The 25757-nt window shown below is 45.5% G+C and overlaps 1 protein-coding gene across 7 annotated transcripts in view; it reads left to right on the top strand.

The window, feature by feature from the left end:
- RBM33 (RNA binding motif protein 33) overlaps positions 1 to 25757 on the top strand; it is a 154951-nt gene that overhangs the window by 4482 nt on the left and 124712 nt on the right. For all 7 annotated transcript variants that reach the window (XM_070077227.2, XM_008263877.5, XM_008263875.5 and 4 more), the window contains exon 2: positions 23911 to 23989. In XM_070077227.2, the coding sequence (XP_069933328.1) occupies positions 23911 to 23989 (79 nt within the window). The remainder of the gene's footprint in view (positions 1 to 23910; positions 23990 to 25757) is intronic.

Here is a 25757-nt window from a genome sequence, read left to right as displayed (position 1 = left end):
GGGGGTGCCAGCCCGCTTCGGCCTTGGAGAAGACGGGGGGCTCTTCCTGGCTCCGACTCATTGTGTCCGATCCCTCTCGCTTCTCCCGCCGCCTTCCCTATTGTCATCCCTTGCCTCGCTCCTCCCCCGCGTGCAGACCGTGGTCTCCCGTGGGCTGCTGTGTTTTCTCCGCCACCTGCCAGTTTACATAGAGTGGCCCGTCTTCGGCGTGGGCGGGCGTTGAGCGATGCGATCGGCCCGGGGCCCAGGGCGAGGACAGCGCCCCCGGCGTGCTCCAGCCGTTCGCGGGTAGCGGGGCTCGTTTCTGTGGGATGGATGGTTCAGACTACGGTGCCATCACGTTTTAGCTCGATTTCAAGCCCATTGCAAAGCCAGATCCAAAAGATATCACTACGAAGGAAGATCAAACAATATGGCGTTTTGTAAAAGTGAGATTCCTGAAAAATGGCCTCAACTGAAATTAACCCCCTTGTTGTCTAATAAAAATCCGTTAGTGTTTTCGTTATCGGCATAGAGGGAAGATGAAAACGAAAATATTTAAATTTATGAGGATAAGCACCTGTCTGACAAATCACGTGTTGGTTCAGGATTTTTTTTTTTTTTAATGTGGAGCGATTCTTGAAAAAGATTTTTTAAAAGTCTGTGGAAAACTTTGTAATAGAGACCCTTAGGTGATAAAGTAAGGACAACAAAAGTGTTGAGATAAGTTACTGCGACTGAAACGTCAGTGTGTACTGTAGAGGTATTCTTAGGATTGCTACAGGTAGGTAGGTAGGTACATCGCAGTAATTCTGCCTAAGAATTTTGGGCAAAAGGAGCCGGCGCCGTGGCTCAATAGGCTAATCCTCCACCTTGCGGCGCCGGCACACCGGGTTCTAGTCCCGGTTGGGGCGCCGGATTCTGTCCCGGTTGCCCCTCTTCCAGGCCAGCTCTCTGCTATGGCCAGGGAGTGCAGTGGAGGATGGCCCAGGTGCTTGGGCCCTGCACCCCATGGGAGACCAGGAAAAGCACCTGGCTCCTGGCTCCTGCCAGGATCAGCGCGGTGCGCCGGCTGCAGCGGCGGCCATTGGAGGGTGAACCAACGGCAAAGGAAGACCTTTCTCTCTCTGTCTCTCTCTCTCACTGTCCACTCTGCCTGTCAAAAAAAAAAAAAAAAAAAAAAAAAAAGAATTTTGGGCAAAAGGAAAAGCAAAAATTACAGAGATCAGGTGCAGGAATGGTGCTTTGGGCAATATACATGCCTTACATGCTACTTTGCTGTCTAAATAGATGATTTTTTGCATGTTAGGGCTGAGGCTTTCTGACATATATGATTTACTTACTTTATTTGGTGACTTTCTGGAGGGCAGAATTATGTTTTATGTCATCCTCAGTGTACTCTGGGAACTCCTGGGTCAGAACCGCTTTCATTAAAAGGGTTAAGATGTTATTTGCGTTTTCTGTTCTTTCCTCACTGGTGTAGAGTGGAGTTTTCAGAGACTATGACATGTGAAGACTGACAGCTAATGGCATGTGTCCTTGTGTATTCATATAAGTTTCTAAGAGAGAGAGAGAGAGAGATCGATCTTCCATCTACTGGGTCACTCCCCATATGGCCACAACAACCAAGGCTGGGCCTGGCCTGGCCTGAGCCAGGAGCGGGAACTCCATCCTGGTCTCCCACATGGGTGCAGGGGCCCAAGCACCTAGGCCTTTCTCTGCTGCCTCCCCAGGTACATTAGCAGGGAGCTGCATCTGAAGCCGAGCAGCCAGGATGCCTGCATCACAAGCAGCGGCTTACCTTGCCAGGTCACGACATCAGCCCCAAGTTTTAGGTTCTAAAATAGTGAAAATGAATACAGTCTATGTAAACAGAAGCCTTTGGAGTCCTTGAGGATTCTGAAGCCAGAAGGTTGGAGAATTTTTTTTTTTTTTCTAGAGGTTTAGGTGGGCTTTATTTTTTGATGCTTTGGCGTTTGTCTTTTTATTTGCCAGGTTATCCATTGTGCTTAGACTGAAACCAAACTTCTTGCCGAGGTTGATGAGTTCTGGTTGTGACTGGGTCCCTGCCTGCCTCAGCAGCATGTTGTGTGACTGTTTCCCCTTTCCCGAGAGTGATGCGCTCCACCTGGGTGCTTCCTGCCCTCGCTCGGAGGCCTGCCCCCTCCTCTAGGTGAGGCTCCTGAGAGGCTGCCTTCAGAAGGCCTTCTCTCTCTCCTGCGTCTTGCTCTGTTCTGCAGCACCCTTGCTTTCTGTAGAGCGTTTCTTGCAGTGTTCAGGTTGTTTCTGTTAAGTTCCCTCCCTCAGTCTGAAGGCCCCATGAGGACAGGAATGGCTGTCTGTTTTACCCTGCTTTCCAAGTCCCAAGTACACAGCATGTGTTCAGCAAGTACTTGATGAATGAATGAAATCAAGAATGAATCTGGGGTATCTTAAAAGTATTGTTACTCAGGCGCCGCGGCTCACTAGGCTAATCTTCCGCCTGAGGCCCCAGCACACCGGGTTCTAGTCCCGGTTGGGGCGCCAGATTCTGTCCCGGTTGCCCCTCTTCCAGGCCAGCTCTCTGCTGTGGCCAGGGAGTGCAGTGGAGGATGGCCCAAGTGCTTGGGCCCTGCACCCCATGGGAGACCAGGAGAAGCACCTGGCTCTTGGCTTCGGATGAGCACGGTGCGCCGGCCGCAACGGCCATTGTGGGGTGAACCAACGGAAAATGGAAGACCTTTCTGTCTGTCTCTCTCTCTCACTGTCCATTCTGCCTGTCAAAAAAAAAAAAAAAAAAACACACACAAAAAAATCCACAACTATTGTTAGTCAGTTCCCTGTGGTTCATCTGTGTGACTGACTGAACCATTGAGAAGTACTTGTATCATTTGGCATCCTCATTTACAGCTACAGATTGCTTGTGTGGTAGCTCAGAGTAGCACAGTGGCTTTCTGTATTTTTTTAATTGTGTCCCACTTTAATGTGATTGATAGTGTGACTTAAGATCCACAGACACGGGCCGGCGCCGTGGCTCAATAGGCTAATCCTCCACCTTGCGGCGCCGGCACACCGGGTTCTAGTCCCGGTCGGGGCGCCGGATTCTGTCCCGGTTGCCCCTCTTCCAGGCCAGCTCTCTGCTATGGCCAGGGAGTGCAGTGGAGGATGGCCCAGGTGCTTGGGCCCTGCACCCCATGGGAGACCAGGAAAAGCACCTGGATCCTGGCTCCTGCCATTGGATCAGCACGGTGCGCCGGCTGCAGCGGCGGCCATTGGAGGGTGAACCAACGGCAAAGGAAGACCTTTCTCTCTGTCTCTCTCTCTCACTGTCCACTCTGCCTGTCAAAAATAAAAAAAAAAAAAAAAAAAAAAAAAAAAAAAAGATCCACAGACACGAAAAAGTTTTATGAACAGTAGTGTTGACCCTGAATGCCATGTTTCTGTTTCATTACGACAAAATGCTGGTTGTGATCTAAAATACCACAACCCACTAAATGTTCCAAGACTGTCACTTTGAAAATCACTGGCCTTTTGGGTAGTAAGTGGTTTCTATTTACTGCATAAATGGATCATAGCTATCTAGATGGAGTCTCTGAGCAGCCAGAATAGATGTCACAAAGTGCAGGTCCTTACAGAAGTTCTGCCTCACTTCCTGGTGGAAGGCCGCTTACTCTTGACTTTGGATGCAGTTCTAGCTAATAAGTTATTTACTATGGCAGACAAATAATGGTAGGGGAGATGGGATCTAGCTTTACCTATAGCACAGAGAATAGGAACATACATGTTGAGTACTGAAAGCAAAAGCATAAATGTAAAAGCATGGCACTTTGGGGACACTTACTATAGGGGCAAATATTTTAGTAAGTTTCAAGATCTGGTGCTTCCTTGTAGTGTAAAATGTAGAGACATCAACAGCAAAATAAACACACAAATCTTAAAAAAAAATTCCCACCTGTGGCAGGCATTGTGCCTAGCTGCCAGATTTAACCTTTTGCTTGGGATGCCTGCATCTCATGCTGGAACGCCTGGGTTCTGGTCCCAGATTTCAGCTTCTGGCTAATGTGGACCCCGGGAGACAGGTGATGGCTCTGGTGGTTGGCTATCTAACATCTATGGAGGAGACCTGGATTGAGTTTCCGGCTTCCTGCATTGGCCTGCCCCCATCCTGATGATCGCAGGCGTTTGGAGTGTGAGCCAGGGGATTGGGGCTCCCTGTCTGTTTCCAAGTAAAAATTGAAGCAAAAAAAAACCCCTCCCAACCTGTATTTATGAACTGCTTTGTGAATGAATGCATTATCTCACTTAAAATTTATATTCTTGGACCTTATATATTCTGATTTTTTAAAAAGGTTTATTTATTTGAAAGGCAGAGTTACAGAGAGGCAGAGGCAGAGAGAGAGCGGTCTTCCACCTGGTGGTTCACTCCCCAAATGGCTGTAATGGCCTAAGCTGGGCCAATCCAAAGCCAGGAGCTGCTTCCAGGTCTCCCATGTGGGTGCAGCGGCGCAAGCTTGGGCCATCCTCTGCTGCTTTTGGAGGCCACAGCAGAGAACTGGGTCGGCAGTGAAGCAGCTGGGACTCACTGGTGCTCATATGGAACGCCAGCATGGCAGACGGCGGCTTTACCTGCTACGCCACAGTGCTGGCCTCTATTCTGACTTTTATAGCTGAGAAAAGAACAGATGGGTGTTTGTGAATTTTGTTTCCTAGGTGAATCTTATGAAGAATTAAGTTTTTGTTTTTTGGAGATTTACTTATTTCTCGAAAGGCAGAGTTACAGAGAGAGATAGAAAGACAGAGATCTTCCAGCTGGTTCACCCCCAAGTGGCTGCCGTGGACAGGCTGAAGCCAGGAGACAGGAGTTTCCATCTGAATTTTCCACGTGGGTGCAGGGGCCCAAGCACCTGGGCCATATTCTGTTTTCCCAGGCCATTAGCAGGGAGCTGAATCAGAAGTGGAGCTGCTGGGACCCAAACCAGCGTTCATATGGGATACCTGTACTGTGGTTGGCGGCTTTACCCGCAGTGCCACAACATTACCCCAAGAATAAGTTTTTAATGGAATTTTTCTAATATAACTGGTGGTAGAATGAGTAGAACCTAGATACTCATCACCCACCTTCAGCAGTCATTAACATTTTGCCAGTCTTACAGTTGCTCCTTGATTTATGATGGGGTTGCAACCTGATAAACCCATTGTACAATCCTAAGTTGAAAATATCCTAAATTGAACATGTATTTATTACTCCTAACCTGCCAGACATCATAGTTTCACTTCTCCTACCTTAAGTGTTCTCAGAATGTGTTATGTTAGTGTATAGTTGAGTCTCATGAGAGTATTACATAGCATCTCGTGGGAAAAGAGAAAAATTCGAAGTACAGTGTCTACTGAATATACTACCTTCGTGCCATCTTAATATTTGGAAATTGTAAGTACAACCTTCATGTGTTCGGGACCACCTATATTTTTACCTACTTGGTATGTTTTAAACAAATTCCAGGCTTGAAAATTTTAGAGCAAGAATAAATGGCAGAGAATTAAATTCTGAATATTAAGTCAGTTCTCTTAGTTTATAGGTGAGAGGAAACTAGCCCAGAAAAGTTTAGTATTCTTCCTGTTAGAATGGGAGGTAGGCTCTAATTTAGGGCTTTGACTTCTAGCTTTAATGCTCCTTTCACTGTGTCCTTTTTAATCTGTGCCAGTAAATGTAAAGCTGGAAAATACGTAGCACAGAGCATAAGTTTTTAATTTGAAAATGTTAAAGCAAATGTTCATGCTTCAAAAGATAAAATTTACTTAGGAAACTTGGAGAACATTTGATCCTTAATGGTGTTGAAAAATGAGATTATTTTTATGCTGATGGTTATGTATATATTTTTATGGAAACTTAATTTTTTTCATTCAAGAAAATCTTTCATACTAGTTTCTTTGCTTCAATCAAGAGAATTTGGCGGGCTGGTGCCACGGCTCACTAGGCTAATCCTCGGCCTTGCGGCGCCAGCACACCGGGTTCTAGTCCTGGTCGGGGCGCCGGATTCTGTCCCGGTTGCCCCCCTTCCAGGCCAGCTCTCTGCTGTGGCCAGGGAGTGCAGTGGAGGATGGCCCTGCACCCCGTGGGAGACCAGGAGAAGCACCTGGCTCCTGCCATCGGATCAGCGCGGTGCGCTGGCCGCAGCGCGCTGGCCGCGGCGGCCATTGGAGGGTGAACCAACGGCAAAGGAAGACCTTTCTCTCTGTCTCTCTCTCTCTCACTGTCCACTCTGCCTGTCAAAAAAAAAAAAAAGGAATTTGGCGACCAGAGGAAAGAGTAGCTTCTCTCTCTCTCTCTTTTTTTTTTTTGCCTTTAGGGCCCTTTAACATTTCTTGTCAGACAGGTTTATTAGTGACAAACTCCTTCAGGTTTTATGTGGAAACATAACTTAAAAAACAATTCGTTGATTTGAGAGGCAGAGAGAGTGCATGCGGGAGTATCCATCTGCTGGTTCAGTCTGCAAATGCCTGCAGTGTCTGGAACTGGACCAGACCTCCCCCAGGGGCTGCAGGAGCTCAGTTACTTGAGCCATCTCTGCCTTCACAGAGTCTGTCTGTTAGCAGCAAGCTGGGGTCAGGATCTGGAGCTGGAAACCAAATTCAGAAAAGTAGTGAGTGGATGCAATCTACTGTGTGATAAAAATGTTATGAACACCATTTCGCTGCTGTCAGTAAGAAATTTACTTTTCAAAAAATCCAAATACTGGCATTGTCCAGAAATACATTTTTTTTTTAATTTGACAGGTAGAGTTTAGTCAGAGAGAAACGTCTTCCTTCCGCTGGTTCAGCCCCCAAATGGCTGCCGTGGCTGGCGCTGCGCCGATCCGAAGCCAGGAGCCAGGTGCTTCCTCCTGGTCTCCCATGCAGGTGCAGGGCCCAAGCACTTGGGCCATCTTCCACTGCCCTTCTGGGCCTCAGCAGAGAGCTGCACTGGAAGAGGAGCAACCGGGACTAGAACCCGGTTCCTATATGGGATGCTGGTACTGCAGGCGGAGGATTAACCAAGTGAGCCACAGCGCTGGCCCCATAGAAATACTTAACAGCCTTAACTACTGAAACTTGTTCACTGAAACATTTTGTCTTCCATTAATGCTTTCCATCCCTGCATTTATATTAAAAATCCACACATAAATGAAAAGGAAAACCTGTCAAAACCTGATTTATGTCCCTTTTTTTTCCACCTTTTGACCCCATGCGAAAAAAATCCTAGCATTCAGAACTACTAATAACCGAAGAAGAGAAAATTTTTTTGAGAATGAAATGTTTCCCCTCATAGTAGATTCTTTTTTTTTTTTTTTTTTTGAGGAATTATTTTATTTATTTGAAAGAGGAGTTACAGAGAGAAGTAGAGCCGAGAAAGGTCTTCATTCCGCTGGTTCACTCCTCAAATGACCGCTATGGCCAGAGATGAGCTGATCAGAAGCCAGGAGCCAGGAGCTTCTTCCAGGTCTCCCACACAGGTGCAGGGGCCCAAGGAGTTGGGCCATCTTCTGTTTTCCCAGGCCATAGCAGAGAGCTGGATTGGAAGAGAAGCAGCTGCCCACGAACCAGTGCCCATGTGGGATGCTGGCACTACAGGTGGTGGCTTTACCCGCTACGCCACAGCACCGGCCCCTCATAGTAGATTCTTAAGCATGTTCTTCACATGCATGGTGTGCTAGCTGGATGTCTTTTGGCATAATTGTTACATGTTTGGTATGGATAGCACACAGGTTGTTGTTTCAAAAAGGCCAACCAGCTAGGCCTCCTTTGCCTCCTGCAAAGCACCAGTAGCTGTGTTCTAGGTGCGCAGATCTGTTTTGAAGTCCTGAGCAGTTTCTGGCACCAGAAACTGGAAGGGGAGTTTAGGAATCACAAGCTCCGTGAACTTGTGATTCTATCTAATTTCCTGGTGGTTTCTTCACTCCTCCAGTAGAGGACTCACTCTGGGGGGTGGCTTTTGTAGCCAGTTGCTCCCTGGGTGCTTGACTGTCAATCATTCTGCAGGCAGTCTGCTTTGTACCAGCCATGGTGGAAAGACCTCCTTATTTACCGCTCCTCTCCTTCGGCTGGAGAGGCAGGGCTGGCGTTAGGGAGCGAGGCTGCAAATACAATCCCCCACCCCCCTTAATAAGATTTATGTTGGCGCCACTGTTGTGGGGTGCAGGTTAAGGCTCCACCTGTGCTGCTTAACTTGCAGTGCCACAGCACCAGTCCCAATGAGTATTCTCTTAGATGGCAATGTTTAAAATTTATTTATTTTTAAGTATTGTTTTTTATTTGAAAGGCAGAATGACAGGGAGGGAGAGACAGAGAAGGAGATCTGTTGGTTCACTCCTCAAATGTTGATCACAGTTGTAGCTGGGCCAGGCTGAAGCCAGGAGCCAGGAGCTCCCACAGGGGAACAGGGCCATCTTCCACCACCTTTCCAGGCATGTGAGCAGGGAGCTGGATCCAGAGTGGAGCAGCCAGGACTCCACTGGTGCTGTGATATAGGATCTGGTGTTGCAAGTGGTGGCTTAACCTGCTACACCCCAACAATGGCCCTGTTTATTTATTTATATTTGAAAAGCAGAAACACAAAAAAATCGTTGATCTGTTGGTTCACTTCCAGAATTCCTGCAACAGTTGGGGTGGGCCAGACCGAAGCTAGGAACCCAGAACTCACTTAGAGTGGGTCTCCCATGTGAATGCAGAGACCCAAGTACTTGGGCCGTCATCTGCTGCCTCTCAGGATCAGTATTACCAGGAAGCTGGATTTGCAGTGGAGTCGGGACTTGAACCCAGGCACTCGGATCTGGGACGTGGATATGTCACGCCTTCCCTCCCCCTGCTTTGTCAAGACCCTGGGTGCCAGAGCCTACCTGACTCCTTGCAATGCAGATGGCAGAGCAGATGAGCTGTGCTGGGCATCTTGTGAAATAGAGCAGAGGGAAATTCCCCTGGGCTTCAAAGACCCCCTACTCTTCACCAGCTGCCTTGTATCCCCCCTCCCCCCTGTAGTGGCATATTCCCTCCTTAACCAGATAAAAACTCAGTTCTAAATTTGCAGTTTGGGGCTGGCACGGTGACGCAGTAGGTTAATCCTCTGGCTGTGGCGTCGGCATCCCATATGGGTGCTGGATTCTGTCCCGGTTGCCCGTCTTCCAGTCCAGCTCTGCTGAGGCCCGGGAGTGCAGTGGAGGATGGCCCAAGTGCTTGGGCCCTGCACCCACATGGGAGACCAGGAAGAAGCACCTGGCTCCTGGCTTCAGATTGGCACAGCTCCGGCCGTTGCGGCCCTTTGGGGGCTGAACCAGTGGAAGGAAGACCTTTCTCTCTGTCTGCTTCTCTCTCACTGTCTGTAACTCTGCCTGTCAAATAAATAAAAAAAAAAATCTTAAAAAAAAAAAAGAAAATTTGCAGTTTGCAAGAATAGACAGTCGCCAAGCTCTTTGCTTCAAATAAAGCACTCTGTCTCATTTTTCCGTCTCTCCCTTTCTGGGGACCCCGAGCTATTCCAGACCTAACAGATACCCCAAATTGTGGCTTAACCACTGTACCACAACTCATGCCCTAGAAAGTTTAATTGAGTTTTCAATTTTATCAAAAGCTATCTCTGTGTCTATGGAGGGGATTGTGTGTCTTCTCTTTAATTTCTTAACAGAATGTAATGATAAGATTTTCAGTACTGAATGAACCATGTGTTCTTAGGTTCCAACCTTCTTTCTTAATCTGCATGTTTTGCTCTTTTAAATATATTGTTGGTTTTCCTTTTAGGGTTTATCTATGATCACAAGAGAGATTGACTTACTGGTTTTTGTCCTTTGTATTTGTGTGTGCCCATGGGTTATCCTGCATTTCGTAATATAGGTTGGTTTCCTGGAATGATGGTGTAGTGTTCTGGGACTGTGTAGAAATTTATCAAATGTTGGAGGAACTCTTGTCTACAAAGTCATTTGGATCTGATTCCTTTTTTACTTGTTTTTTCAATGCTATCATTATTGGTCTCTTTAGCTTTTACAATTTAAAATTTTCTAGAAAAATTAGTTTTATGTTTTCAAATTAATATAGTTAATGCTTACAGGAGTGGATGTGTTTAAGATAAAATTTTTTTAAGTACTGTAAAATTGTCATTTATTTTAATTTGAGAGGCAAAGAGAGAATGAAGCAGAGACATCTGTTCCGTCTGCTGGTTCATTTCCTAAATGCTCAGTTCAGCCAGGGCTGGGCCAGGCTTTGAATCAAGAGCAAGGAATGCCATTGTTTCTTTCATATGAGTGGCAGGAACCCAGGACCTGGGCCATCATCTGCTGCTCCTAAGATGCACCTTAGTTAAGAAACTGGATCAGAAGCAGGAAGGCTGTGACTTGAACTAGGCAATCTGATACGGGAGTGGGGCAACTCCAGTGGCAGCTTAAGCCACTGGTGCAAATGCCTACCTCGGAGTCTCGTGTATGTTATAACAAATTCTTAGCTTTTCTCACTTAATTAGTGGTTTGTTTAGGTGCAGAATTCTAGATTTTGAATTAATTTTGTTTAGATTTCTTCTCTCTCTTTTTTAAAGCATGTAGAGGCTCAAGGGCTCCCCTTGATCTCTTTCTCTTTTTTAAAAAAAATTAAATTTATTTGAAAGGCTGAGTTACAGAGAGAAGAGATCTTCAACTGCTGGCCCCAAAATGACTGCTATGATTGGGCCATTCTGAAGTCGGGAACCTGGAACTCCATCCCAGATCTCCTACATGGGTACCAGGGGCCCAAGCACTTGGGTCATCTTCCCTGCCTTCCCAGGCAGATTAGCAGAGAGCTGGATCAGAAGTGGAGCAGCCAGGACTTGACCGGTGATCATATGGATGTGGGTGTCGCAGGTGGTGGCTTAACCCACTGTACCACAATGCCAGTCCCATATTTTAGTTAGATTTTTGATGGTATTGCTTTGTTTCTGGCTTCCTTTTTTTTTTTTTTTAAAGATTTATTTATCTGCTTGAAAGGCAGAGACAGAGAGAGAGAGAGACAGACAGACAGACGGACGGGGGGTGGTGGTCTTCTATCCACTGGTTCACTCCCCAGATGGCCACAACAGCCGGAGCTGTGCTGATCTGAAGCCAGGAACCAGGAGCTTCTTCCAGGTCTCCTACGTGGGTGCAGGTGCCCAAGCATCTGGGCCATCTTGTACTGCTTTCCCAGGCCATAGCAGAGAGCTGGATTGGAAGTGGAGCAGCTGGGACTCGAACTGGTGCCCATATGGGATGCTGGCACTGCAGACAGCCACAGTGCCAGCCCCTAAGTATGATATTCTGACTGCTGTTTTTTTTTTTTTTTTTTTTTTTTTTTTTTTTTAAAGATTTGTTTATTTGAAAGTTGGAGTTTAAAAGGGGGAGGGGAAAGAGAAAGAACTTCGATCTGCTGGTTTGTTCCCCAGATGACGGCAACAGCCAGGGCTGGGCCAGGCTGAAGCCAAGAGCCAGGAGGTCTCTCCTGTGAATGGCAGGGACCCAAACAATTGGGCTATCTTCTGCTGCTTTTCTCATGCCATCAACAAGGAGCTGGATGGAAGCTGGTGCCCTTATGGGATGCCAGCATCTCAGGTGGAGTCTTTACCTGCGGTGCTACAGTGTTGGCCCCTGATTATTTTTATGTGACCTTTTTCTCCCTGGAAGTTTTTAAGTTTTTACATTTCCCTTTTCTTAGATACTTCTTTTTTTAAGCTTTCTGAATTTAGCAGTGGATATTTATTAGTTTCGAATGTTTCTGTTTTCATTTTTAAAAGTTGTTATTTAAATGTTTCTTCTGCAAGGCAAAGAGTCAGAGATCTTTTGCAACACCCAGGGCTGGGCCCGAGTCTCCGAGTCTCCGGTGGGTGGCAGGGGCTAAGCAGTTGAGCCATCATCTGCTGCCTCCCAGGATGCGTTTTCAGGAAGCTGGATCAGAGAGCTGGACTTGCCCTGGCACTCCTGGTATGTGATGCAGGCATTCCAAGAGGCAGCTTAACTTGCTGTACCACAGTACCCCAGTTTTCATTTTATTTTTAAACAATCTTAAACAGTTTTATTTATGAGAGGGAGGGAGAGAGGGAGAGTGTCGGTTCTCCCCTGCTGATTGACTTCCCAAATGACTAGGACGTCTGGGCTGGAGCCAGGAGCCAGGAACTCCATCTGGGTCTCCAGTGTGGGTGGCCTGGGCTAAAGTACTTTGGCTATCTTCTGCTTTCCTAGGCACTTCAACATTGAGGAGGCTCAAAAGTGGAGCAGCCAGTCTGCTAATCAGCACTCATATGGGATGCTCATGTAGCAGGTGGCGACTTAACCTCCTGCACTAAAATGTTGACCCCAAAAGCTTGTTTTTGTAAGCAGGTGGTTGCCAGAAATATGTAGTGGACCCTCCTTGGCTTATGTACTAGCTTGTTGACCCTTAGACAAAATAGTTGCTAGACCTCTTAGGTTTCTAATCCAAGTCCAGGTTTTTGCAAAAAAGGAGGAAAGAATGGGTTGTGTTTATTTCAGGTGTCTAATTGTTGCTTGATGGAAAATTGTAGAAATTCTGTGAGATGTCTTTAGCCTTGATGATAAGGAAAATTGACTCCCTTCATTAAAATGACCCTAGTGGAGATTCTTCACAGAGGGCATTATCTTGCTGATTTCATCTTCCCCTTGGCACTTAGGCGTACATTGTTTCTTTACAATTCTGGAGTAATGGAAGCTGTTTTCTTCCCTTGGTTCTGCTTAGTCTGACTGATAAAAGCTGAAACTTTAAAAAGAATCTGTCTATATTCTAAGGGAGAATAGAAGGGAAGTGACTGCAAAGAATACAAGAATAAAAATAGGCTTACAGAGTTCATGTATGAGCTTGCTTCATAGCTTTTGTCATTAGTTCACTCAACATGATGCCCTCAAGGTTCATCAGTGTTACAGCGTGTGTCAGAGTTTCCTTCCTTCTTGAGGCTGAACAGAGTTCCAGTGTATGTAGATCCCATGCCATTTGTCTCTTACCACATGCTTTCCATTGGCTGTTACAGTGAGCATGCATGTACAAATACCTCTTGCAGTCCCTGCTTTTGGTTCTTTTGGGTGTTTGTCCAGAAGTGGAATTGCCATGCCAGTCATTGAATTTAGTGCCCACTCTAATCTAGAATGACCTCGTCTTAATGAATTACATTTGCAGATACCCTATTTCTAAATCAAGTCAGATTATGAGGTTTTGGTGGACATGACTTGGAGGGACACTATACGTGGAATGAGAAAAATACTTGTCTTTTTTTTGTTTGTTTGTTTCTAGTACCTGGTACAGGGCTTCTGAAGCCCCATTGGATTTACTGTCTTTTCTGTGCTGATGAGATGGCTCAGCAGGGAAAAGTGGCTTCAGGCCTGGGCTGGTAGGAAAATCAGCCATGTGTTTACAGGTTAGAGTGTTAGAACTTTGAGCCGCCACCCCTGCCTGCCAGGAGTGAGAGAGGCTACAGATTAAGTGCAGTCATCAGTATGTGTTGGGACCCCAACCAACTAAGCCTCAGGAGCTTTTGAGTTGGTGAACACGTCCATGTTTTGGGAGGGTGGTGTATCCTGGCCCTTCCCCAGCACGTCATCCAGTCTTTGGTAATGTTAAAACAAAATTTGATTGCTGACTATACTGGATTGACCAGTTATTCTCCTACACCGATAATTCCATTCAATTTTGGCACTAATTATCCAGTTAGAGCTGGCCCCACAGGTTAAAGGCTCAGTACCATACGGCTGCTCCCATTTATGCTGACAATAAGTGGAATGCCAACACTACCCTACACTTCTACCTGGCTGACTTCTGCAGTCCCACAGCCCATACACTTGTGTTTGATAGAGGGATAAGACAACTCACAGAACTTGTGAATACACCATATAAGACTTTGCAGAGTTTCTCCTAGTCTGGTTTGTTTTCATTTTCTTCATGAAGTCTTTTGGAGAATAAAAGTTTTAAATTCTGATGAAGTCTAGTTTATCAATTTGTTCTTCTGTTTGTTGAGCTTTTGTTTTCACATATAAGGAGTCTATGCTTAACCCAAGAATACACAGTAGTTATCCAGTTGTTCTAGCACCATTTGTTTAAAAGTTATCTTTCTCATCTTGTAACATGTTAGTTATCCATGGTATGTTTGGGTGTATTTCTGTACAGGCTATTCTGTTCATTGGTCTATTTGCCTATGTTTATGTAAGTACTACAGGTTTTATTTTCTAATTCTTGTTTTTTTTTTTTAAGCTTATTTATTTTTTAAGCTCATTTTTTTTGAAAGTGGTGTTACAGAGAGAGAGGAAAAGGCAGATAGAGAGAGATTTCCCATCCACTGGTTCACTGCCCAGATGGCCATAACTGCCAGGGCTGGGCCAGGATCCAGGAGCTTCCTCCTGATTTCCCATGTGGGCCATGTTGTGCTGCATTCTCAGGCACACTAGCAGGGAGCTGGATCTGAAGTGGAGCAGTCAGGGTTCAAACCGGCATCCACAAGGGATGCCTGTGCTGCAGGCGTTGGCTTAACCCGATGTGTCACATCTCTGGCCCCTATTGTCTTTTTTTTTTTTTTTTTTAAGATTTGTTTATTTATTTGAAAATCAGAGTAACAGAAGGAGAGGCAGAGAGAGAGAGAGAGAGACAGACAGGTAGAGATATATCTTCCATCTGCTGGTTCACTCCCCAAATAGCTGCAACAGTTAGGTCTGGGCCAGGCTGAAGCTAGGAGCAGAGAGCTTCATCCAGGTCTCCCACGTGGGTGCAGGGGCCCAAGCACTTGGTCCATCCTCTGCTGCTTTCCCAGGAGCATAAGCAAGGAGCTAGCTATGAAATGGAGCAGCCGTGACTCATACTGTGCCCAGATGGGAAGCTTTGTTCTAGTGGTTTTTTGGTAGATTCATCTGATTTGCTACATAGGCAACCAATCATGTTAGCTTTGACTAAAAACAGTTTTAGTACTTTGTCAATCTGAATTCCTTTTCTTTTTCTTGACTGGTTGCCTTAGGTAAAACTACCAATCCAATGCGAATAGAAGTGATAGGAGCAGTCATCCCTATCCTGTTCCTGATCCTAAAAGAAAACCTAAAAGGGTTGAATCTTGATTGCAGCATTTGATCACTGATGGGCTGTCAGTGGAGGCTCTCCATTACTTCAAGCACCACCCCCCCCCATCCAGTTTTTCCTGTTGATTTGGTCATTTTCCCCTTTTTATTGGACCTAGCCACTTAAGGAAATCTCTGTCAGTTTAGTAGGGAAACAATAGACCATTCAATGGACTCAAGAAGGAATATAATAAATAGTCTTTGTAATAAAACAATAATTTAGAAAAGTCATTAAGGGGCTGTGCTGTGGCATAGCGGGTAAGTTGCTGCCTGCAGTGCCGGCATCCCGTATGGGTGCTAGTTCAAGTCCCAGCTGCTCCTCTTCAGATCCAGCTCTCTGTTGTGGCCTGGGAAAGCAGTAGAAGATGGCTCAATTGCTTTGGCCCCTGCACCCGCGTGGGAGACCCAGAAGAAGCTTCTGGCTCCTGGCTTTGGATCGGCATATCTCCAGCTGTTGTGGCCATCTGGGCAGTGAACCAGCGGATGGAAGATTCTCTGTCTCTCAGCCTTTGCCTCTCTGTAACTTTGCCTTTCAAATAAATAAATAAATCTTTTAAAAATTGAAAAGTCATTAAACAAGTTGACTGCAATGCTCATTAAGCACTAACAGGTGGGGGAGAGGAGAATCTACAATTTTCAGAGTTAGTGCAGTATCTAAAATATCTAGTTTAAAAATTAAAATTACAATGCATACAAAGAAGCCAGCAAGTATGGCCCATTCACAAGGGGAAAAACACCAAAAATAGAAACCACTAATGAGGAATCCAAGATTTTCTACTTAGTAGACAAAGGCTTAAAGTAAATGTCTTAGACAAAAAAAAAAAAAAAAAAGAACGAAAAGAAATCTGGAGTTCTATGTATGAAACAGGAGTGTTAGCAAAGGGAAATTATGACAAGGAAACAAACAGCTGCTGGAACTGAAAATCACAGTAACTGCAGTCAACTCCGAAGAGGTTAATAGCAGATTTGAACAAGCTGAAGGAGCGATCAGCAGACTTGGTCAATTGAGATCTTTCAGTTGGAAGAGCAGAAAGAGAAGACAGTGCAGACAAATGAGCAGTATCTAAAGGACCTATGGTGTTTAAGTGTGTTCATATACAAATGGGAAACTCAGAAGAAAAGAGGGTGAGAAAGCAGCAGAGGAAATACTTGAGACTAATGACTGAGTATTTCCCAAATTCAGTGGAAAACAAGAATCTACATATCCAAATATACCACACACTGAGTTTCCTAAAACAGTACATTTTTATTCACAGTGCAGGAGGCCAGAATCCATATTAAAGTGCACACAGGGTGCCTGCTCCTGGAACTTGTGGCTGTGGCTGTGTCTGGCTTCACATGGTCATTTTCTCCTCCTCGGTCTGTCTCCAGTCTCTATCTCCTTATGAGGATAGTAGTCACTGTGTTTAGTGTTTACCATAGTATGCAGTGTAATTTTATTTAGCTTACATTTGCAGACATTTCTAAATCAGATCATATTCATGGGGGGAGTAAGACTTTATATTTTTGGGGGTACACAATATAACCAACTATAAAGGATCTTCTAGGGACACATTTCTTTGCTTTATCTATGAATACTGTTACTTCATTTTAAAAAAATACTTATTTATTTCAAACAGTTACAAAGAGAGATCTTGCATCCACTGGTTCACTCCCCAGATGGTCAGACTGAAGCCAGGAGCAAGGAGCTTTTTCCAGATCTCCCACGTGGGTAGCAGGGGCCCCAGCACTTAGGCCATTAGCAGGGAGCTAGATGGAAGTGGGGCGGCCAGCACATGAACCGGTGCCCAAACGGGATGCCACCATTGCAGGTGGCGGCTTTACCTGCTTCGCCATATCCCCAGCCCCCATCATTTCATTTTAATTTACGGAAGATAGTTTGCTGGGTATTGGTTTCTTTCTTTGTTCACAGTGACTATCCCACTGCCTGTAGTAGCAGTGGTTTCTGATGAGAGTTAGTAATGCAGTTTTGTTGTAAATGCTGAGTCATTTTCCTGTTGCCACTTTGAAACTTTCCTCCTTTCAAACATTTTGATTGTCATATATGTATTTGTGCGTCACTGTATTCTGAGTTTGAACTTTCTGGATGTATACGTTAGTGGAGATGGCTGGAATAGGGGAATTTCAGGTCCCAGACAGGGCAGTGGTAAGCAAGGCAGCGAGGTTTAACGAAGTAATGCATGTCAGAACTGTTGGGCACATCTCCAGAGGGTTCCAAGAGAGTGCCCAGTCACTCAGACTAGGGTCAGCAAGAGAGGCCAGGTGGGCATCCCAGCAAGAAGCTAAGAGCCCAGTTTGCATTTAGGCTGTGGCTTACAAGGGAATTGGGTCCAGTTCTTCCCATCATCCCATCTCCCTCATCTCCTGGATATCGAGTTTCCTGTATGTGAAATTGGTGAAGTCCTCCAAAGGTTTTATTACCCAGTGTTATCCGACTGGATGGCCCTCTTTGGCAAGGCAAACAGGATTCTCCTGGGGTGTTTTCCTTGGAGGGAATGCTGCGGTGTGGGCAAGACTTCATAGTGTAAAGTACTGGGCTGCTTCCTAGATGTACTTGAGAAGCTGCTGCATTCCTTTCCACGGATGCTTTGTGTTTCTTAGGCCCCTTTCACATATGTAGGCTAATTTCTATCTTCCTACCTAGCATTCTGCCCTCAGGAGAAGTTACCCATAATGTGGTGAAGAGCCTGTCTTTTGTATATTTTTCAAGCTGTCGTATGCTTTCTCCATGTATAGATTAATGTTTTCCAGTAAATTTTGGAAGTTTTTAGCTTTTAGTTATTTGGGTATTTTTCCTGCTGCTTTCTAGTACTTCCATTACATATGTATTAGTATTCTTAATGATGGTCCACATTTTTCTGAGGCTGTGTTGATTTTCCTGGCTTGGATAGCATAATTTTTTTTTCTTTTGACAGGCGGGGTGGACAATGAGAGAGAGAGAGAGACAGAGACAGAGAGAAAGGTCTTCCTTTGCCATTGGTTCACCCTCCAATGGCCGCCGCGGCCGGCGCGCTGTGCTGATCCAAAGGCAGGAGCCAGGTGCTTCTCCTGGTCTCCCATGGGGTGCAGGGCCCAAGCACTTGGGCCACCCTCCACTGCACTCCCTGGCCACAGCAGAGAGCTGGCCTGGAAGAGGGGCAACCGGGACAGAATCCAGTGCCCCGACCGGGACTAGAACCTGGTGTGCCGGCGCCGCAAGGCGGAGGATTAGCCTATTGAGCCACAGCGCCGGCCTAGGATAGCATAATTTCTGTTGATCTGCTTCTAAGTTCCCTAAGTTTTCTGCCCATTCAAATCTACCATTGAGTCCCTATAGCAGGAATGGGGAACCTTTTTTCTGCCAAGGACCATTTGGATCTATATAATGTCATCCCAAGGCCATACACAATTACCAATTTAAAAATTAACCTGCTATAGATTTATTGAATTTGAGGCCCGCCTGCAAGGCCAGACTAGATGATTTTGTGTATCTTATTTGGCCCTTAAGACGTCCCTCCATCTGCTTTAGGAAATACATTTTAGTTCCAGAATCTCTATGTGTATGTGTGTGTGTTTTAAAAAAAACATTTATTTATTTATTTGAAAGAGTGGTGGGGTGGAAAGAGAGAGCGAGAGAAAGAGAGAAATCTTCCATCTGCTGGTTTACTCCCCAGATGGCTGCAATGGCCAGTGCTGGGCCAGGGCCAAGCCACTATCCAGGAGCTTCTTCTGGGTGTCCCATGTGGGTGCAAGTGCCTAAGCACTTGGCCCATCTTCTGCTGTTTTTCTCTGGCTGTTAGGGAGCAGGGTTGGAAGTGGAGCCGCCGGGACATGAACTGACGCTCATATGGGATGCCAGCTTTGCAGATGGCGGCTTTACCACTTTGCCGTTGCTATCCCACAGTGCTGGTTCCTAATTCTTCTTAATAAGTTTGTATTATTTATTTGGTGTGACATTATCATGATACTTTCTTTTAGTTGTTTGATCATTGTTTCATTTAGTTCTTTGAATGTATTTATAATGACTAAACAACATCTTTCTCTGTCAGATTCTACAGCTGGTCCTCTTATTGGCAGTTTCTGCTTTTTTTCCCCCGTGATGGTTTATAAATTAAGCTTATCTGTTTGTTTTTATAACTTGTAATTTTTTGTTGAAAACAAAATACAGATAATTTATTCTAGCATCTCCCTCCTCCTCCACCCCTGTGCTTACTGCTGCTGTTTGCCTGTTTACTGCTTTGCTGACTGGGTTATTTTAGTGAGGCCTGTTCCTGCTGCACCCCTGCCTCCTGCCGTGTAAGGCCTCTGATGCTTCTCCTCAGGCACCACAGCCTTGGTGATGCCCAGTGTCACCCTGGGATGACAGCACACCTTCCCCAGCGCCCAGGGGCTTTGATCACTTTATAGATGGAATTGTTCTTGCTTAGGTTCCTTTGAACGGACAGTGGCCAAGGTTAGTGTTTGAGACTTGTTCTTACCAGCAAAGCTGCTGGCCAGCAGGTCTGTCCCATCTCTAGTTACTCTCAGCACTCTTCCCCAGTTACCTCTTACCAACCCTTGCAATATTTTGAGAGCACCCTTGGACTTCAGGTCAGTTCCTTTAGGAGGGTTTTGGAGCTTTGTTCTAAAGCCTGCCTCTTCCCCTACCCCAACTCTGAGTCACAACACTTGTGCTGTGGGTGAGGACAGCGGTAGAGGTGTGTGAGTGACTCCTTCTCTTAACGACCTGAATGCTGGAAGGTGGGAAAGGCAGCAACTTCAGATCTCCTCAGCCTGACTCTTGGTGTGGAACCTGCTGTTCATGAGCCAGGCCGGGGATTGTTGGGGCCCAGTGATGTCTGTCCTGTGAGAGGGGCCTAGGTGGAATAAGGATGCCCCACCTCTCACTCGCACTTATGCAGAACTGAGCTTCAGCAGTAGGAGGGTGGGGGTGGGATGAGAAATGCAAAGTCTTAGCTCTCCCACTGAGAGCTGGGGGACTGGGAACCCTGTGTACTGCAGCAGTCTGGGGTGGGGTCTAAGCTTGCTGAGCTTCTGGGGAAACAGGAGGCGTGATCCTGTTTAAAAAAACCGTGGCTTCTTGTTGGTATACATTTTTATTTGTTGTATGACCTTAGAATCATTACCAGGGACTTTAAACTGATTGTCTTTTAAGAAATGATTTCCACCACGTTCATAGGGAGTGGGCCCAGGGCTCCCTACACTGTTCTAAACTTGTTCTAAACACTGAACTTGAAACTACTGATTCTTCAATGTCTTTCATTCTTGGATTGTTTTAAAGCACCTGTTCTGATTGGGAGTATTTGGTAAGACTTGATATATTACTTTGTTAAAACTTTGTTGCTTTATTTCCAGCCCCAGGGGGGATAATTTCAAAGTATTTGGCTACCCTAGTATACTTCTGGGAAAAAGTGTCTGTTGCTGCTTCTCAAACCTCCTTGTGTGTGTGTCTGAGCTAGAAAAACTCAATTTCAGTTGTTTCCTAATAATATAAATGTGTATCAGGAGTCACTATCAGTCCCTCTATTTTAACATATGTTGTCACCTTTCCTTTTCCAGCAAATGCATAAAATAGAAGATAATAGTCACTTACCGAAATAGAAACTAAGGCCTCTAAAAAGCTGTACTTTCTTTTTTCAAAGAATTATTTATTTATTTAAAAGGCAGAGTTGGAGGAATAGAGAGAGAGAGACAGACAGACAACTCTTCCATCTGCTGGTTCAATCCCCAAATTGCTGCAGTAGCTGAGACTGGGCCAGACTGAAGCCAATAGCTTCATCCAGGTCTCCCTCGTGCATGCAGGGGCCCAAGCACTTAGGCCATTCTCTGCTGCTTTCCCAGGGCGTTAGCAGGGAGCTGGATCAGAAATGGAGCAACTGGGACTCAAACCAGCACTGATACAGGATGCCGGTATTGCAGGTGGCATCTTTACCTACTGTGCCACAACGCCAGCCCCAACTGCTGTGCTCTGAATTGTTTTCTTCACTGTCTGCTTCAGTAGTTACTTGATACATGTGACGGCCAAGCACTTAAAATACAACTCGTCCGGGCAAGCGTTGTGGAGTATTGTATCGGTGCTGGTTTAAGCCCAAGCTGCTCTATTTTTTTTTTTAAGATTATTTATTTATTTATTTGACAGGTAGAGTTACAGACAGTGAGAGAGAGAGAGAGACAGAGAGAAAGGTCTTCCTTCCGTTGGTTCACCCCCCCAATTTATTTATTTGACAGGTAGAGTTATAGACAGTGAGAGAGAGAGAGAGACAGAGAGAAAGGTCTTCCTTCCGTTGGTTCACCCCCCCAAATGGCTGCTGCGGCTGGCGCGCTGCACCGATCCGAAGCCAGGAGCCAGGTGCTTCCTCCTGGTCTCCCATGCGGGTGCAGGGCCCACGCTGATCTATTTCTGGTTGAGCTCCCTGCTGATGTGCCTGGGAAAGCAGCAGCAGATGGCCCAAGTCCTGCACCTATGGGGGAGACCTGGAAGAAGTTCCCGGCTTCACTCTGGCCCACCCCTGGCTGTTGCAGCCATCTGGGGAATGAACTAGCGGATGGAAGATTTTTGTCTCTGCCTCTCTCTCTCTGTGAGTTACTGTGCCTTTCAAATAAATAAAATAAATCTTTAAAAAAAATTACAATTCATCCACATTCACATGTACCAAAATAATTCAATTAGTATGGAGAAAAATGTAAAATTTCCTATTAATATTTTTGTATTGATCAGTATATACTTTTTGTATTTGGATATATTAAATACAATTTTACATTTTAATATTTCACCTGTTTCTTTTTACTTTTTAAAAATGTGACTACTAGAAAACAATGTAGCTTGTGTTATTTATCTACCTATTGCTTAGCAAGACTCTACATTATTTCTACTTTCTTTATGTAAGGTTATTGCTTTCTCTGAATTTGGAGAAATGTGAAGATTAATAAAAATATTATAAAAAGTATTCTAGAAAATCAGAATTTTTTTATATAGTAAGAACATATATTGAGAACTCATTATCTTAGAAAATATTTTGGGGCTGACGCTGTGGTACAGCAGGTTAAGCCACCACAATGCAGTGCCAGCGTGCTACATGGGTGCTGGTTTGAGTCCCAGCTGCAACTTTGTGATCCAGCTTCCTTCCAATGCCCCTGGGAAAACAGTGGAAGATGGCTCAAGTGCTAGGGTTCCTGCACCATGTGGGAGACCTGGATGAAGCTCCTGGCTTTGGTCTGGCCCAACCCTGGCCATTGCAGCCATTATGGGAATGAACCAGGGTTCGAAGATTTCTCTCTCTCTCTCTTTGTCATTCCTTCTCTCACTCTAAGTTTGCCTTTCAAATAAATAAGCAAATATTAAAAAAACAAAAACAGGGGCCGGTGCCGTGGCTCTCTTGGTTAATCCTCCGCCTGTGGCGCCGCCATCCCATATGGGCGCCGGTTCTAGTCCCAGCTGCTCCTCTTCCAATCTAGCTCTCTGCTGTGGCCTGGGAAGGCAGTGGAGGATGGCCCAAATGCTTGGGCCCTGCACCCGCATCGGAGACCAGGAGGGAGCTCCTGGCTCCTGGCTTCGGATCGGCGAAGCAGGCTGGCCTTAGTGGCCATTTTAGGGGTGAACCAATGGAAGGAAGACCTTTCTCTCTGTCTTTCTCTCTCACTGTATAACTTTGTCAAAAAAATTTTTTTTGTCTGGTTTCAACAAAATTTTGCATGATTTTTGATGTCTAAAACTTTGTGTTTTAATAATCTTTTTTTAAAGATTTATTTATTTGAAAGGTAGAGTTACAGAGTGGGGGGGACAGAGAGAGTGTGAGTGAGAGAGGGAAATAGAATCTTTCATCTGCTGGTTCACTCCTCAGATGGCTACAATGGCTGGAGTTAGGCTGGTTCGAAGCCAGGAGCTTCTTCCATGTCTCCCACATGGGTGCAGGGGCCCAAGCACTCAGGTCATCTTCCACTGCTTTCCCAGGTACGTGAACAGGGAGCTGGATCAGGAGTAGAGTAGCCAGGACTCAACCAGCACCCATGTGTATAGGATACTGGTATTGCAGGTAGTTTGGCTTTATCTGCCACACCATAGCACTAGGCCCTAAAAATCTTTTGTTATTAAAAATGACTACAGGAGGCTGGCACTGTGGCATAGCGGTTAAGACCACTGCCTGCAGTGCTGGCATCTCATGTTGGCAATGGTTCGAGACCCGGCCGCTCCACTTCCAATCCAGCTCTCTGCTATGGTGTGGGAAGGCAGTAGAAGATGGCCCAAGTGCTTGGGCTCCTGCACCCACGTGGGAGACCCAGAAGAAGCTCTTGGTTCCTGGCTTCGGATTGACCCAGCTCCGGCCATTGTGACCATTTGGGGAGTGAACCAAAGGATGGAAGATCTCTCTGTCTCTGCCTCTGCCTCTCTGTAACTCTGCCTTCCAAATAAATAAATAAATCTTTTAAAAAAGCATGCTTAAAAATTAAAAAAAAAAAAAAAACCACTAAACCTCAGAAAGGTTTACTTTTATTGAATTCAAAAGTATTTTTTTTCCTTACTGTAAAAATAATCCTTCTGGTGTTCTGTTGCACAGTAGGGTGACAATAGTTAACAATAACATATTGTGTATTTCTAAATAGCTAGAAGAAAGACTTTTGAATGTTCACACCACAAAGAAATCTTGAATTGTAAAGTGATAGATGCCAGTTATCATAATCTTATCATTAAAGTGTATCGAAATACTACATTGTACCCCATAAATATGTACAGTTTATTGCATAGCAATAAAATGTAATTAATAAAAAATGACTACAGCATCCATGGTAGTTGCAATTGGAAGTTGTATTTTAAAATGTCAAGTCAGGAATCCTTACATAAGTTGTTTTAGCGTTATTCTTGTCTGTCTGTCTTAATTTAGTAATCTGATGTGACTTTTCCTCACAGATGATGACTTTGACCAGTTTGATAAGCCTGGCGCAGAACGGTCCTGGAGGAGAAGAGCTGCGGATGAGGACTGGGACAGGTAAGTGCACACCCGTGCCTCACCTGGGAGTCTGTGCTGACTTCTCTGATGCTACCAGCTGGCTCCATAGAGGTTGTCGTTGAAAACACTATGTGGGATGTCTAATGCTGCTCCCTAAGTGGACCTGTCCCTTGTGGGCTAAAGTGAGCTTTCCAGGCTGAAGGCTTCCTAAGGTCCTCCTAGCCCAGACTTGTATTGCATGAGGGGTCAGAGCAGAGCTTGCTTGGTTGGTTGCTTGCTTTCTTCCTCCTTCCCTCCCTCCTTCCCTTCCTTCCTTCCTTTTACAAAGAGAGGTAGAGACAGAGAGAGAGGTCTTTCATCCTTCCATCCGCTGGTTCACTCCCCAGGTAGCGGCAACAGCCCAGGCTGCGCCATTCCGGAGCCAGGAGCTTCTTCCAGGTCTCCCACATGGGTGCAGGGGCTCAAGGAGTTGGGCCATCTTCTACTGCTTTCCTAGGCCATAGCAGAGAGCTGGATCGGAAGAGGAGCAGCTGGGACTAGAACGGCGCCCATATGGGATGCTGGTGCTTCAGGCCAGGGCTTTAACCTGCTGTGCCACAGTGCCGGCTCCCAGAGCAGATCTTAGGTCTTCCTTTCTCTTTGTGTGTTCCATTCAGTGATGACATTGAGTTTTTGGACATTTAGAACTATTTTTTAAGATGATTTTAAAATCAGATTTATTTATTTGAAAACTAGAGTTATATATATATAGAGAGAGATCTTCCACTGGGTCACTCCCTAAATGGCTGCCATTGTTATAGCTGGGCCAGACCAAAACCAGAGCCTCGAGCTTCCTTTAGGTCTCCCACATGGGTGCAGGGGCCCAAGCACTGGGGCTATCTTGCACTGCTTTTCCCAAGCCACGAGCAGGGAGTTGGACTGGAAGTGGAGCAGCTAGGACACAAACTGGCGCCCGTATGTGTTGCTGGTGTTGCGGGCAGCGGCTTTACCTCCTGCCCAACATGCCAGCTTCAGAACTATTCTTGAAGTAGTTGTATGCTAGAATTCCTGTAGCTCCACACACTTCCTGTATGTTGGACTTGAAAATTTTGCCCTTGAAACTTGCTGGATACTATCTGACTATATTTTTAATTTTCATTTCCCTGATTTGATGAAACTGAAAATACCTATTTAAGAACACACATAGTTGGGAGCCGGGGCTGTGGCATAGTAGGCTAAGTCTCCGCTTGCAGTGCTGGAATCCAATATGGGTGCCAGTTCATGTCCTGGCAGCTCCACTTCCATCCAGCTCTTGGCTTATCACCTGGGAAAGCAATAGAAGATGGCCCAAAAGCTTGGGCCCCTGCACCCACATGGGAGACCCGGAAAAATCTCCTGGCTTCTGGCTTTGGATTGGCTCAGCTCCATCCATTGTGACCATTTAGGGAACAAACCAACAGATGGAACACCTCTCTGTCTCTCCATTTTTCTTTCTGTAAGTCTGCCTCTCAAATAAATAAATCTTTAAAAATAAAATTAGAAAAAAAAAACACATAGACACACTGATAGTTGTCAAGTTGGTATAGTGGTTGTGGGGGAATTAATCTGGGTGTTGGGTTGAGAAATTATTTTTTTTTTTTAAAGATTTATTTTAAAGGCAAAGTTACATGGAGAGAGAGATTGATTGTCAGTCTGCTGGTTCACTCACCAAATGGCTGCAACGGCCTGGGCTGGGCTGAGCCAGGCCGAAGCCAGGAGCCTGGAACTCCATCCAAGTCTCCCATAAGAGTGGCAGGGCCCCATATACTTGGGCCTTCTGTTTCTTACT

This window comes from Oryctolagus cuniculus, chromosome 7, assembly GCF_051225735.1.
Source record: "Oryctolagus cuniculus isolate XC-2025 breed Fujian yellow rabbit chromosome 7, ASM5122573v1, whole genome shotgun sequence".
Lineage (NCBI taxonomy): Eukaryota > Metazoa > Chordata > Mammalia > Lagomorpha > Leporidae > Oryctolagus > Oryctolagus cuniculus.
This window is presented reverse-complemented; position numbering and strand designations above follow the sequence as displayed.